A 16,063-nucleotide genomic window follows, 5' to 3' on the forward strand; every position below is an offset into this window, starting at 1 on the left:
TTTAAACAGAAGAAGTATGTTTTTTAATTAAGAAGGGAAAGCCAGGTACCCACCACCTTTCAAGATAAAGCTTTTACATGAACAGCACCAAAATACCGTAGCAAAAATAGCGACCTCATGTTGAGATAAATTACAATAAGCCTTAGGCTGTTTCTGCCTGTATGGCGAGACTGTACATATACTACAGTCCATCTGAGAGCGCCACTCTGCCCTCCGTCTGTCTGTGTTCTCACGCCAGATGGCTTCACAACTCGCTGCCCTCACCCTCAGCCTCACAGAGGAAGCACATATCACCCATGGCCGGACCGCTCTGTCAGTCTGCCGGGGCAAGCCTGCTCACACCACCCACTGCGGTGGGAACTTTCGACACCACTCGCGTTCCAGTTGCACAGCATGGAGCGTGTCTGTCTGATATTATCTCCAAGCCTGCTTCTTTCAACCTTTTTAACTTGCAAATGAAACCGTAGTAGACGGAATCAAGTTTTTTTTTTTTTAAGTTATTTGTACATTAGCTTGATCTTAACATGTGTACAAAGCAGGTGTGGACAAAGTTTTGGCTAGCTGGTTTCTTTTTGAATGCTCCGTTTAAATAATTCTGCTTTTGTTTTGGATTCTTCATGCCCTCAAATAAGATCTATCTCGACTCAGTGTCTGACGCGGTTAAATTAGAGTCCGAGGTCAGTGGTGAAGATGCAGTGTTGAATAATCTGCGCTCCACCACTACAGGACACATGGGAATTAGTTTGGTGGGAGCTGCAGTCACTGGTAGCCTGTGGGGCTGTCCATGAGCGGACTGGAGGAATAGAGATCTGCAGGTTCTCTGAGCTCAGTCTCATGATTTTGGGTGTGCTCCTCTTCGGCCTCTGCTCCTGCCACCGGTCCGTGACCTGAACTCTGGGAACTGGCCATGGCGCCGTAGCCGTGGTGAGCCGGAGAAGGCATCGGAGTTAAAGCCAGCTCTGGCTCCAGCAACACAGATGCAACAAACAGCTGAGGGATTAAAAAAAAAAAAAAAAAAAAACACAAACTTATGAATATGTGCACAAATTCATTGGTGATTCAAAAGTTTTCACACCCTGATCTTAGTCTTCATTTCATGTGCAGTGCATCTACATTTTTACCACACAAAATTAACACATGGTTAAAGTTGAAAATGTTCACAGTCTCATAAAATTGATTTTACAAAGCGGAATGGCAGATATAGTTGTAGTAAAACGTGGTTCTACAAATTAAGTACCAGGGGTCAAATATACACACTTTTAGCTGTTAAAAAAAGTTAAAACTTTACAACTGTGCCATATTTGTGCCACTAATGCCATTAAACACCTTTACAAGTTGATGTTTGTTGTAATAAATTGTGAAAATGTTTATGGTCCATGATTATTTTTTGCACGGTGTTGACATCTAATGTCTAACATCTGTTCATAATTATTTTTAAAATATCACATGTCATGTAACATTAAAAACAAATGAAGTGCTTTACACTGGAGGTGGTGGTTGACGTCACTGTGCTCCGGTCTGCATCAGGGAACGTCTCTGCAGCTGGCTGATCAGACATCTGAAAAAAAAAAAAATGATAAAGGGCTCAAAAATGCTTTTTATGCTGAAGTACATAGCAGCCACTAAATCAAGGCAGACCTGGTAGCTTGTTGACTTGTCTGGAGTTTTCCGAAGCCATAGACGGAAAAGACAGCAGGCAATACAGCAGATGAGCGATGCTAATGTAAACAAGGCGATGGGATGTATTAGACCTGTGAAAGTCCAGAACAAAAACAGGAATTACTTCAACGTACCTTAACAATTATTTGATAGAGAAGGTTGAACGTAAAAAAGAAAGCACCTAATCTGAGCACGGAGAAGAAGAGCAGCCAGAACATGCCGAGGATTGGAGCCACGATGACCTGGCTGGTCGCCGCTCTGTGGATCTTCTGGTTGAGCTTGGTGGGAACGTAAGCGTAGTAGATGTTGTATCGATCGACCATGTGCTTCAAAATCACATAGAGCAGACCTGGAAGGACGAGTGAAGTGGAATTACACCAAGTTATCTAATTTTGTAAAAAACAAAGTGGATGTTGTCCTTCCGTCTTGTTGGTGGAAGGACATGAACAGTTAACTAAAATTTTACAAGATTTACATTAATTTATGAGATCAAAGTAAAAAAAAAGGCCTGCATGAAGAAATAAACATGCACATTGAACTTGAATGTTTCTGAAATAAGAAAGTAAATTAGTTTGAACAGTTTGTTACAATATACTTTCAACATCAACTGAATATACATTCTGAATCCACAGCTGACACTACATATCCACAGGTGCACAAACTGAGGAAAAGCAAAACCAACTACACAAAAACTGTTAAAGATCATGGCATCAAAAGCAGTTAATAACCACAATTAGGAAAAAAGCATATTTCTAACGCTAGGTTTTTCACATTTCTGTGTTAAATGGCTCATTAAACAATTGAGTTTTCCAGATGAGCTTCGAAAGACATCTAGAAAGCCAAGACCAGAGCAAAAGGTAGCCCAAAATGTCTGGTTCCTGGAAAACCAATATTTCTGCACAACTGCTTGGTCTGTGCATTTAAAAGTTTTTGTAAAACGGCATGTATAGCTTCTGCAAAAGCAAAGTTTAGTCTAAAAAAGTAGCTGGATCGGACAGCAGAAGTAAATAGAGGCTTGGTGAGTTCTGGGCTGACACAGGAGTGTAGTGGGCGTCTGGCTTGCAGCTCACTGTGTCTGAGTGTCTGGGACTACAGCAGCATATTCACACAGTGTGTGTTAGGGGAGGCCTGCATATACACACTGACTAAGAGGGAGGATGGAGGAACTGAAACTGCTGAGAAAAGAGGGTTAGATGATGATACAAGAGGGTAATTGCATGTCACTCACCAAAGGGCGTAATGATGGGACACGTGATGCTGTAGGTCATGCTGACAGCAAAGATACACATGGTCCAGGCATACTCCAGGCCAAACTGGAACTCGTATGCTTGACTCTGCAAATATAAAAAAGTTGAACTCAGTAGATTTTATTTGATATCTTTACAAACAAAAGTTCACACTAAAATTAAAGAAAAACGTATGCTAACCCTCTTCAGGTGTATCCGCTCAGCCTGGGATTTGGCAAAGCAGAGGCGCAGTGCATACACTGTGAGCGCCGGGATTCGAAGCAACTCCATAGATGTTCCGACAAGACTCGATGTGATGACATAATTTACAAAGAATGCACCATTGTCAGGAAGAAACACACACCTATATATTTATATGTAAGAAAAAAAAAATAAAACAAAAAAACAGATAAATGCTGTTTTAAGACAAAGCCTTATTAAAGTATTCATACCACCAAAACATTTCCACCTTACATCACACTGGTTTTATTGAGTGTTTATGTGATAAACCATCAAGGGAGTGTGTGATAATAAAATAAATAGGGAGGAGTAGGGGTCTAAATATTTCCGGGGTCTCTGCACCTTCTAGCATGCCATCAGCCGTAACCATACAACCAGAGCTGCACTGGGATGATTCAGATAAAAGCATATTCATGTTTTAAAATGGCCAAGTTAAAGTTCACAGCTAAATTGAATCAAGCATTTATGGCTGGGATTAAAAATTGATGCTCAGAGAATCTGTCCATTCAATCGCACTGATAGCTCAACCTGATATGAGCCATTTTGAGAAAAAAAAAAAAGAAGGAAAGAAGGAACTATCAACTTTAAATGTGTAAAGCTGACATAATCATACTCCAAAACATTCAAAGGTAATGATGACTTTACAAAGTATCGACTCAGGAAACTGATTATGAATGCATTCCCTAATGTTGAAAACCAATAATCTTTACCCTCCGTTTCACTATTTTCCACTACCTTGTGCCAGTCAGGCAAAATTTCATAAATGTACTCTCAGGTTTATGGATGCAATGTGATAAAATGTAAAAATGTTCAGTGAACGTTAATACTTTTTCAATGGATGTCAGTTTATTCTTTAAATTTGAATTAAAAACAGCAGCCTTACTGGAATTTGATTTCTTTCTCATCCAGAAAGTTGATATCAAACAGCCAAGTGAAGAAGAGGTCAAGACTGCAAGAAATGTACAAATTCAGGACATAAGCAGACATGAAAACACGTGATATAGTGAAAAATTTCTTGGAAAAAAAAAAAATAATAATAATTATACATTTGTGCTTTTTGTTGGAATTTTACCTGGATAGACCAAGAGAGGGGAGGATGATCACCATGAAGACCAGCAGAAAAAAACACTTGTGCATCGTCACTTGGTTCTCAACCGATCTGAGACATTACATTAGTGTACAATGAGTCAAAAATAAAAAATTAAAAGCATAAATGATGAATACGTTTAGAAACGTATATTCATCTCGGTCTACATGTTATAATTCTGTTAGATTCATTCTGCATTTTCCCCTCCAGTGAACAGTTGATTTGCATTCGCTCCTTCACATATCACGCCTGCACACAAACGTTTGTGTGGGCGGTTATGTAAAGAAATGGTGCTCATAGATGCAGCATGAAGGTTTTCTCCCGACACGCGGTCGTTCTGCTCCTCTTTCAACGAGTCCCCGTGCACGGAAAAAATAAAGAAAAAAAATGGCGCATGGCGACTACAGTGCATCTCATCATTCTCTCTTGAAGATCTCTATGACAACCTGCCCAGAATAACAGTGCAGGCAGAGTGACAGTGAAAAGGAGGGAGAGAGTAGAATAAAAAACCAAGAGGGTAAAAAAGATGAATAATAAATGAAAGGAGTTGAAAGAACAAGCAGATACAGATGAAGGGCCTATTGGAAGAAGACAAGGAGCAGAAAGTCCAATTTAGAAGAGGAGAAAAAGAAAGTTGAGAGCAGGATGAGTACCTGGTCCAGTGGGACTCGAAGAAGGCAGAGTAATAGACGATGAAAGGCAGGAGTACTGAGAAGACCCAGAGCAGGAAGGTTGGAAAGAACTGGGTGATGATTGGGCTCTGTGAAGGAGACAAGCATGGTTATTCAACATGATCCACAAAGTCTGAAACGGAGCTCTGAAGTACTTTAAAACACAGACCCTCAAACTTTCCACGGGCCGCGTGACGTTGAACTTGTCCATGGTGTTTACGATGATGGCAGGAGTGGTGAAGAAGAAGAGCAGCAGGAAGAGGAGGATGTTGAGGAGGACGCATCGCAGCCACCAGCGAGAGCCGCAGACAGCCAGGTTTTCCCTGGAGAAGTAAAGATGTAGAGATTTAGTCTGAGAGAAAGAGGAGAAATGGCGACTCTGTTAACCAGCTTAATTTCAAAGATGTTTTGTAATCACAGCTCAGCATTGGTCCTGTCACATTCACAGACATTATATTTACCACCTCCTTAGATCATCTTCATGACTGTGCATCTAAAAAGAGTTTTCCAAATCCAAAGACTGGCAGCAGAGGTGATCGCATTTCAGATGATTCACTTTTCTTTCCCAGAGTCCCAAATATGCCAAAAATGTCAGGCCTGATTATGGGGTAAAGTCTCCAAATTGCGTGAGAGAGACACTGAAAATTAGGTGTTAGACTTAAGAACTGTGTTGTTGTGGTTTTCCTTTGAATGCTCCAGTTTCTTCCCACAGTGAGAAGACATGCAGGTTGGATTATTACATCTGCTGAGTTTATGTCGTGAAGGGTTTATATGGTTCGTACTGTCCTAGTACGAACCGTATAAAAAAACGGTGCATGGCGACTACAGTGCCATGCGCCGAGCGTTGGAACACAATAAAAAGGTTACAGAGAACAGATGCAGGCAGATATAAGGATAAAGTGTGATCTGTAAATCTTTGTGATGCAGATTATCTTAATATTGATGTGGGATGCTGGTGGATTTGTGTTTTACCAAGAGCTGAAATTAAACCTTTTTCACCTCCAGTTTACCTTTTTGGTTTGCGTTTTATCGGACGTAACAAAATCAAAAATGTCAGTGCATTTGAATAGGATTTTATGTCACAGACCATCCATGTTTTCCAATAAAAAAAGCCATGACTGCCCCTGCTGCTAGAAGATAAAACTTGCCTAAAACTGATTTTCTATGTGCAAAATGTTTTATTATGAAATCAAAATGTAACATACATTTATTTCTATTTTCAAATTTAGAACAAAATGAAGCAACTATTACAAAAGAGAAAATGTAGAATGAGGTGAGACATCTATATAAATATGGGAGAAGAAAGATAGGTAGCATAGTTTGATTTTAAAAGCAGATTTTGCATAATAATTTACTAAAATAACAATTTCTTATTGTGTTTATAATCATAAACATTTCCTTTTACTTTTGTAAGAGCAACAGTGACAAAGCCACACAGAGTGACCCCTGTCATAAAAGGGCATGAATTTGTGCACAATTGTAAAATGGAAGTAATATGATGGACATTTTTCAAATTACAAAAAATGGGGTGTGCATTTATATTCAGCCACTTTAAAAAAAGTTTTTGCTGCCTTCAGAGCTGCAAATCTTTTTTGTGGGACTGTATCAACTATGTAACGATAGCAATTTTCAGAAAATACTGGAGATCACAGTCAGGTGGATTGAATTTGAATATTTCAAGTTGTCCTTGTGGAAAGTGAACCTCCAACCCAGTCTCAAGGCCCTTCATTTAGCTCCCTCCATCTACTGAATCATCCTGACCAAGTGGCCTAGCCTATTTCTACATGATGTTGCCACCAACATCTTGTATGATATAAATAGTGTGTTCAAGTTGAGGTGCTGACTTTGTTTTCTGCTACACGTATGACTTTGCATGTAGTCTACAAAGTTTCAATTTAGTTCCAGAGCACTTTCTCCCACATATTTGTTGTGGAATAAAACCTTAAGTGGGATTTCTTATAGTGTTCTTTCTACTGTGGCTTTTAAATTTAAAGTCAGTTTTATAGAGTTGTCAGGAGATTATTCCACCCAAGATGTGGATCACTGAAGCATTCTTGGTTATTTCTCTATTTACTGCTCAATTTAGCCATTTTAGATGGATATCCATGTGGTAAGGCTGCAATTTTCAAATAATGGGTTGAACAGTGTTCTCTAACAGATGTTTAAAGCTTCGGATTTAGTTTTATAACCCAACTCTGCTTTAATTTTCTACACAGCTTTCTCTGTGATTTGTCTGTGGTGTTCTTTTATTCTCGTGAGCCGTTTCTTAATTAAAACACATCTGAACTATTTTCTGAAGAGCTGCATTTATACCAAGATTGAGCTACACACACAGGTGGACACTACCAAAAAAAAAAAAAAAAACAACAACAGTGGAAGTTATACAAGTTTTCTTTTACACAAAAAACTCAAGGTTTTATAAAAAACTTCCTCTGATTGAAGATTTTACATGAAAACTTCAAGGAAAAGTTTTGTTGGGTTGTCACATAAAATCTCCATAGAATACAAGTAGTTTGTGGTTGCAACTTGAGGCTTTGTGAAAAACTGTGTTTTGTATTTCTGCTACAAACCAGATGATGTCACTTGGAGCAGGTGCGTAGCTGACACCCCACCTCTGTGACTGCACCACAGTAGTGATGCTGGACTGCTGGGGTCTGCTGCGGCAACGCACGCAACTGTAGTCCTTCACAATGCTGGAAAACAAATGAAGACTTCATGATTTACAACAACAGTAAGGAGAGCCTGAACATGGCAATCCTTCCCCGCTGATGAGAGGAGCTGTGGGTCATCCTGCTGATTACTCACACAGCCGTCATCCTCTCGTCTCTGAGAGTCACAAAGGCGATGCCCAGCCTCTTCATGGTGATCCGCTGCTTCTCCGCATTAAACTCATCTGTGCACTTCTCCTCTAATTCGCTGTAGTACTGTTCTGCATCCACCTGCAGAAAATAATACTGCAAACTTCAGAAAGCTTTTTACCACATTTAGCAATTCTAAGGCTTATACTTTTGCATTGCAGTGCCATCCAGTGGTAAAACTCTTCCTATGCAATGGAGACAGTACAATTAATGCTCATCCAACTTACCTTTTCAAAACCACATATGTCGCAACAGAATATCTGAGCACAAGGATGGGTCGTGATCATGACCTTCCCATCTTTTTGGGCCTTCGTTGCAAAATACAGCCTGCCTTTCATTGCTTTGCGCCTGCAGGACACAGAACATGTCACTCCACTTTCAAGAGATACCATCTGAGTCAAGGAAAGTTGACTGTACCTTTCTAAGTCCAGCTTCATCAGTTTGTGAACATCAAAGCAGAAGCGGATGTCGGTGACTGTGCAGCTGGGGTAGGCCTCGCTGGTGGGTGAAGGTTTAAAATCGATTATTCCTCTTGGAGAGCTAACTGATGAAAATAATAAAGGATTTAAGTTGACCTAACAAGAAACTAGAGGGAAAAAAATGAGTACTGAAAGTGCTTGGTGATGAGTCCTGGGTCTGAGATCTCTCTGGGAATGGAGGTGATCATCAGCGTCCTGGAACCCTGCAACATGAAACACACACCCAGTTTTACCATTTTGGTGTAAATGTACCATAAAAATTATATTTGGTACAGAGAATTAAAATGCTGCCATACATAAATTATCTAAGAGTGTACATTTTTAGATTTAAAGAAAACTATAAAAATAAAGCTGTGATGCCAAATAGCATTCAGAAACTTATATATTCTTTCCTAATTGAAATTCAAATATTTTGTTGACCTTCCTTCATTAACTGTTTAGTTAATGACAGTCTTTGAAAATAATTGTATCTGAGGAAAAGTTACTCTTTCTGCTACCAACTCAAGACTGTTTAAGCTGTGAAATGCCTGAGGTTCTAAAGTTCTTACACTGCTTCCCTGTAGCTCAGAGAATAGACTTTAAAATACTTTTGCTAATTTATAAATTACTAAACAACACAGCACCAAAATACATTCAAGACGTCGTCGTCATATCAACCTTCCAGACCTCTCCGGTCTTCTGGTTCTATTCTGCTACGCATGCCCAGAACCAGAACTAAACATTCAGCCTCTACGTACCACAAATCTGGAACAAACTGCCAGAAAACTGCAAAGCTGCTGAAACACCAAGTTTCTTTAAATCAAGGCTAGAACATCACCTGTTTAGAGTCAGTGGAAAATTTATGAACATATTTTATGGGTATTGATGATTTTGATCAAATGCAGTGTTTGTTGCTTGTTTTCCCCTTGGTGTCTATATTATGTTTTAATGGTGTACAGTTTCTGCACAAATAAACTTGAACTTGAGAGATTTTCTTGCCAAGTTGAAGTAACTCCTCCTCATCTCAGTGGGTGCAAGATCTGGGTTTTGATTGATCTTTATCATTATTGTTATTATTACAACAATCAGTTGTGGGTGGATTTTGGGTCATTGTCATTTTGCCTGGTCTTGTTCTGCTTCATGCTGGTCTTGTTGTTTAGAGATGATCTTGAATTTTCCTCAAGCTCTCTCTGATGCCGTGTAGAGAACAAGGTGGAGTGTGTGATAATGAGCTTGTCAGATCCTGCTTCCTGCTCCATGCTTCCACAGCAGGATCTTAGCTGTTTACTTTTATATGCATCACAATCAGCTGTAATATTATCTGCTCTAAGACAGAAGAAACATTTATACTCAGACTTTGTCAAAGGGAAAACAGAAGAAAACAGAACCATTAGAAACAATCAATCATCTAGCTTTATCTAGATGAAATCAAAGCTACTGAGGGTGATTTGAGGAGTGAAGGAAAACTCACCTGCAAGAATCACTGCTTCTTTTAAAGTGGTTACGTTTTGCTCCTTTAAATAAACCACTATTTGATCAGTCTATCTGAACATCATCTCCTGGAGAGAATCAACATCTTTCACTTGACATGACAAGTAGAAAAGCTTTCGTGAAAATGCTTCCTGAAAGCCTCTGGCACCAACTCACACACTCTCAAAATGGCAACTTTCATTTTGCTGTGCGACAAACTATCCTTAGCAAATGATACAGCACAAGTTTATTGAGCCTGTTGATTTAGAACATGTGTTAAACTCAAGACCCACGGGTCAAATCTGGCCACATAAATAGAACTTCAAGACAGCAGGTATGTGCTTAAATATTAAATATTATTTTACAAAAAATCCAATGTTTTTATTTGCATACTAATCAAATGAATGTAAATATATTTTAATTATTTATTTTTAGGATGTACTCATTGAATTGCAGAGAAAGCCAAAATATTTTAACAGTTTGCTAAATAGTTTTATCCACACAAGTGGAAGAACGCATTTAAGGACATCCATGATCCTTAAAATGGATCATGGATGTGGAAATGAAAATGAATGTGACACCCCGTGTTTAGATCGAAGTACAGCCCTCACATCCTGTGGGTAGTTTAATGCCATTCCAATTCATTCAAAAACTCCAAAATAACTTTCAACTTCCATCTCACGGAACACTGGAACTAACAAGATGTGTTTACTGACGTAAAACATTCCCTCTAAGGGTGCCAAACCTTCATTAAAGGAAGAGAAACTGAGGATTTTCTTAGTTCTAGTTCACGAAGTTTTATAGTTGTTTTGGCTTCAAGCCGCTTCAACTCCAACTTTCTTCAAAACTGGAACTCCTGCTCTCTTTCTTCTTTCTCCAAGTGAAATCGGCCCAACCTTAGCTTTAACTGTGCATTTAACCGGGAACCCACTGATGACTCCACAGAGAACGGATCGTAACGTGACAGAGTGACCGGTTAACCCTCCTCATTCACACTCCTGGCAGGAGTTTTACTCTCAACCACAGGTTCATGTGCCTTTGCCATGGCAGGCACAGAGGGATCGCCATCCTCTGCATTAACCCAAGATCTTTTCTCAACTTCAAGATAAATAAAGACCGATTGTGACAACAAATATCCAGCAACAATAGTTCACGTTCAAATCAGTTGTCCTGCATTCATCCAGCTTACCACAAACTCATTCTGGTCAATAATACCTTGTTTACTTGAGCCAGAAAACAATGGTTTTACAGAGCCACAATAACTAACGCTCATTATGATGTGTCAGTCAAAATTTAAAAAAGAAAAGAGACCACACTGACCAATCAGAACATAGGACTGTTGGATCCAGTGAGCCCCCTCTATCCAACCACACCAACAGCCACCTTACCTCAGAAAACAAAGAAGGACACAAGGCAAACTGGATTACTCATCCCACCACGAGTGGTTCTAAAAGCACTTTTCATTCAAAAGATCCTGGACAAGCCCCCATTTGTTACATCTCCAGATGCTGTCCAGCAGATGAGGGATTGTAACAATAAACAATGTTTTGGGAAGAATAAAAAGGCAGAAGGAATGTAGTAAAAATAAGAGTTTAGTAATAAAAATAATGACTTCAGCTTCTTGAAATGAGAAACATGTTAACACCCTTACTCCTCAAAATAGAGTAAAATCAGTTAAAACAATATTCATGAAACGAAATGAAACCATTAAACCAAACAAAGGCTGCCTCTGAACAAAAACTTAGCCATCATAAATACTCAGCAGGGACAGAAATGTAATCTTCCTATCAAAAGGAAAAGACAGAAACATCTTCTTAAAAAGAGTAGATAAGTACAATATGCACTCCTCACCAACAAGAACTCCATGGAGTAATCTACAAAATAAACAGGAGACTCTGGCTCTGAAAGGGTTTAGAAATCTATGAAGCAGGCCTATGTTGGAGTTAGATCCCACCTCCTCTGTAGTTTTCTCAGAGCTTAAAGGTGACCTATTCTGCTTGAATGAATAAGTTTGAACAAAATCATTCCGAGATAATAAGATTTTAGTCTGGTCAGTTCTGCTAATTTTGATCTCATTTCACAATGAGCTGTTTTGGGCCTTGATTTAGTTTTTTTCTTGACACCGAAAAAACATTGTTCTCGTCATCTCTAATTTGAGTGTGCATTTTATGTTGATTCCAAATATATCCTGAGAAATATACATAATAACTACTTTAGGCTAATTTAAAACAATATAAAACTAAATGTTTTATGAAGGTTGCTGGTACATAACATAAGTTAATATCTCGGATTACATTGAAAGCAAGCTAAGGCTATGTTTTCCATTTAGGTAAATGTAAAATACAAAAGGCGGCACAGAGGGGAAGTGTTTTTCTTGTAGGGATCGATGTGATGTGATGCTGACAGACCTTTTCGTCATCTCTGTGCTCCAGCCTTGCAGAATGGTGAGCCATGGACAGCAGAGTGATGATAAAGTACACCAGAGCAAAGACGCTGTGTAGCCAAAGAAAGCTGTCCCTTTGAAGCACACAAATAACACAACAGTTACAGACACTTTTTTAATACCTCTGGTTTGTTTCATGAGGTGTGATGTCATCCATTTTGTCTCTCACTTACTTTGCACTAACATTAGCAAGTGTTGTTCTTCCAAAGTCTTTGGGACTGTCTCCTGTAGAAATAATGCCACATGACAAACATTTAAATTTTGTCATATCTTAAAAGGAAAGTCCCACCACTCTTGTCTAGAGGGTGAGGCGCAATTAAAGCAAACTCATGTTCAGCTATTCGAATTTTACACAATGTCCTCACGTCAGCCATGTCTGGTTTAATTTGGGTCAGCCTTTGTTTGCAATTGCTATGGCAGCCTGTGTTAGTTTATTTTACAGAGGGTGACGCATCAGTCCATAAGATGACAGCTAGTAGAAACCAGCTCAGTTCCCCGCAGAACCCATAAAAGGTCCCTGCCTTCATCCTGTTGTGCTTCCTACAAAATAAACACACAGCTGCCAGAAAGGATTTCTGTTGCTATTTAGCAGCTGGTTATACGCTTCAGCCCTCTCCTAACACCTGCCTGTGTGGACCAGTAGGAAATGAAGCCGTTTCTATTCTAGCCTGGGTTACCTTCTCACCAGTATGTCAAAGACCTTAAATTATATATAAAGCAGGATCTTTATTTTAAGTTTTAATTCTCACTTTAACTTTTCCGCATTTTGTCCTGCTGCAACCACAAGCTTACGTGTATTTTACTGGGCTTTTATATGATAAGACACAAAATAGCTCCCAATTCTGAAGAGGAAGGAAGTATATACATGGTTATCAAATTTTACAAATAAAAATCTGAGATGTGTGACCTGCATTTCTCTTCAATCTTGTGATGAGTCAGCCATGTCACTGCAATTATGTTTTAGGAGAAGTCACATGTAGAAACTCAAATTTATGCAAATAAAAAGATAAGGTTCTCTCTGTCAAATGGAGAGAACCTTTCAGCAACAATTTTGCCAAACAAAGTTGAATTTAGGTTTGACCTTTGACTAGGTCATTCTAATGCATAGATGAACTTTAATGAGAATCTGCCCTTTGCTGCTCTAGCGATAAATTTAGTTCTTTTGCAGTTAAAAAGTAGTCCCTCCACCCTTAGTCTCAAGTCTTTTTTCATCCTCTCCCAGGTTTTCCTCTAGCATTGCCCTGCATTTAACTTCATCCACCTTCCCATTAACTGACCAGCTGTGGAAGAATTTCCCACAGCTGCTTCGTCAATGTTTTATGGTGGGAATGGTGCGTTTAGGGTGATGTACAGCATTCCTTGCATAATTGCCCAAAAGCCCATCGTACCCTGGAGGTTTCCGGAGAAGTTGACCGGCAGGATTACAGCCAAGGAGAGCAGGGAAACCACCGTCATGAGCAGCATTATGTGGCGCTGGAAGGACAGGTATGTGACTGCGTCAATGCCGCATTTACTGCGGATCTCCTCATCCCTGCACACATAGAACATATGGATAAAACTCCTATCCAATATGTAGACTCTTCAGAACTGAAAGAAACAAGTTCTTGAAACTGTTTCTGAGTTAATAAAGATGAAGTTCTCACACGGCCAAATTTATGTTTTAACAATAAAAAACAAACAAAAAACAAACAAAAAAACAAGATTAGTTTACCGACCAGGTTTAACAAATGAGTAAAGGATTGCTTTTCAGCTCAATCTAAATAATTTGGTCAGACAGGCAAATCTGACCTTTAAACACAGGTGAATAATATTTGTTTTATTTCTTTAAGATTTACACATTACAAATAAACTAAAAAGGTTTCTTCGTCATGATCCAGGTATTTGCATTTGTAGTAATTTGGTATAATAAGACCACAAACATCTAACAACTCTACACTCAGACTTGGTGTGAGAAAACAATCAAGTTGCATTAAAAACATAAAAATAAACATAATCAAAAAACAACCTGTTTTACGGTTCGCATTTTTAAAAAAATCTAGCTATTTTGTTTGCTTCAATAAAATTTTGGATGTTGTAGTCTCATTATTTGAGCAGATACAATAAATGTTTTATATTTAATAAGAAAAAAAAAGGAGCCTGCAAGTGCTTTTTATTTGACTATTTTGGCTCTCAGGACAAAAACAAAAGTTTAACTAAGTTTAGTACTTGATAAACATGAAATCTGCAGCTTCAAAGTCAATAAAACATTGGTCGATATATTAAAGCTAAAACATAGAAATTCCTGGGCAGGAAGCTCAGGACGAAGAGGTAAGCAGTGTGCTTTTGGTGTGAATGTAGCCCACACATTGTGAGCTTTCAGGGTGGGTTTGCTTTTCCCTGGAGATCCCTGGGTGAGCCGTTGACATGTGAGCTAAAAACAGCAGCACCCAAATGCCACCACAATACTATGGAAACCATGGATACTATTAAAAAAAACATTTTACAGGCTAAAACAGCCATGTGCAGTCAGGTTTGAATTAATGCAAACATCCAGCAGAAAACCACATAAACCCAGCCAGGGTTGCTGAGCTGCTAAAAGAGTTGTAACCTAGACTTTACGTTGGATGGTGACATCAGCTGAGATTACAGGGGTTTGAAAATAATTTCAGAACAAACTTCTGTGTCTTAACTTACTTCATATGGTAAAGAGATGAAAGCCACGAGCAGAAGCCCTGGAATGAGAGGAGAATAACAAAACATATGATAAACAACTCGCTACATGTGGCAACATGCGGGGACTCTTGCATGAGGTCTGCAGGGTGACACGGAGATTTAATGGGTCTAGGCTGGCGCTGTAATCAGTTTACTGCCGCCTCGGTTCTGTGTGGGCAGAGGCCTCTGACTCCTGTCTGATTCTTCGACTTACTGTGTTATAAACAGGCAGGGAGTGACTTCAGTCTGTCACACAGGTGTCACAGGGAGTCCTAGACAGTTCGGCTGAGTCATGATCCAAACAGTTGGGGCCACGCCATCTTGGGCAAACCGGGCTTCATTATGAAAAACTCAGCATGCAGCAGCTTTTAGGCTTGAAAATAGATTCAGCAAATTAACAGTGACACATTGGTTTACTGTAAATAAACCTGTGTGAGACTGGTTGTCTGTGCAGTATCTTTGGTGTTGGTAATGATAGTATTTCTTAAAAATATTGTGCAGGGTGATGATGGCTGGACTCCACCAGTCTCCCCCTCATTCTATCACATTTGTTTACCCTAATTATAGTTTTACTGACTCAAAGATAGTGGTGCAGTAGGAAAACAGGCCTTTATTACCTTATAAGCATAAACTTGCTGCTATACTTTCACACTCGTGATTGTCTGATAGGGTTCAATTTGTCCTTGGATGGTGTCCATGACCTTCTGCCAACTAACACAAGCTTATGGACGAGCGAGAACATATATCTTTTAAACCTGCATTTGTACAATTAAAATTTTAAAACACTAAATAGATGGTCAAATGTGCAGTGATTCAAAGATGGAAACTGTCCAGAATTGTGGTTCCATGTTTTAAAACACTATGCATGCTGGGTAAAAAGCAATTAGAAGCTTATTTGAGCAATTAAACCTCTAGAACTTTATTTAATAAAAAAATAAAGTTATAAAGTTTTATAAAAAAATAATGTTCTAGAGGTTTAATTAAAAAATAAGCTCAAATTGCTTATTTGAACAATTTAAAACCTCTAGAATTTATATTTAAGAAAGAAGTAACTTTTTTTTTTCTGGACTTCCCAGTTTGTTGTAGCAGATGGCTGCTCATATTGTGCCAGGTTCTGGTTCTACTGGAGGTTTCTTCCTGCTAAAGGGAAGCTTTTAAAATCCAGATTGCACCAATTCTTTTTGTTCAACGGTGAACAAATAGAATAATAAATATCAAGGAACAGACAGAACAGAAAGAAAGTTGTGGAGAAGTTTAAAG

General features: G+C 38.9%; 1 protein-coding gene across 2 annotated transcripts in view; it reads right to left on the reverse strand.

Moving 5' to 3' along the window:
• Positions 1-16,063, reverse strand: part of tmem63c (transmembrane protein 63C) — a 32,003-nt gene continuing 15,940 nt past the window's right edge. For both annotated transcript variants that reach the window (XM_055038700.1, XM_055038701.1), the window contains exons 5-23: positions 14,786-14,823; positions 13,501-13,643; positions 12,286-12,337; positions 12,078-12,186; positions 8,350-8,423; positions 8,159-8,239; positions 7,969-8,089; positions 7,689-7,822; positions 7,454-7,576; positions 5,053-5,206; positions 4,866-4,972; positions 4,198-4,284; positions 4,009-4,074; positions 3,087-3,249; positions 2,888-2,993; positions 1,841-2,008; positions 1,639-1,751; positions 1,484-1,558; positions 1-990 (exon numbers count right to left, since the gene is read on the reverse strand). In XM_055038700.1, the coding sequence (XP_054894675.1) occupies positions 760-990; positions 1,484-1,558; positions 1,639-1,751; positions 1,841-2,008; positions 2,888-2,993; positions 3,087-3,249; positions 4,009-4,074; positions 4,198-4,284; positions 4,866-4,972; positions 5,053-5,206; positions 7,454-7,576; positions 7,689-7,822; positions 7,969-8,089; positions 8,159-8,239; positions 8,350-8,423; positions 12,078-12,186; positions 12,286-12,337; positions 13,501-13,643; positions 14,786-14,823 (2,145 nt within the window). In that variant the 3' untranslated portion in view covers positions 1-759. The remainder of the gene's footprint in view (positions 991-1,483; positions 1,559-1,638; positions 1,752-1,840; positions 2,009-2,887; positions 2,994-3,086; positions 3,250-4,008; positions 4,075-4,197; positions 4,285-4,865; positions 4,973-5,052; positions 5,207-7,453; positions 7,577-7,688; positions 7,823-7,968; positions 8,090-8,158; positions 8,240-8,349; positions 8,424-12,077; positions 12,187-12,285; positions 12,338-13,500; positions 13,644-14,785; positions 14,824-16,063) is intronic.

This window comes from Poeciliopsis prolifica, unplaced genomic scaffold, assembly GCF_027474105.1.
Source record: "Poeciliopsis prolifica strain line A6 unplaced genomic scaffold, Auburn_PproV2 SCAFFOLD013, whole genome shotgun sequence".
NCBI lineage: Eukaryota > Metazoa > Chordata > Actinopteri > Cyprinodontiformes > Poeciliidae > Poeciliopsis > Poeciliopsis prolifica.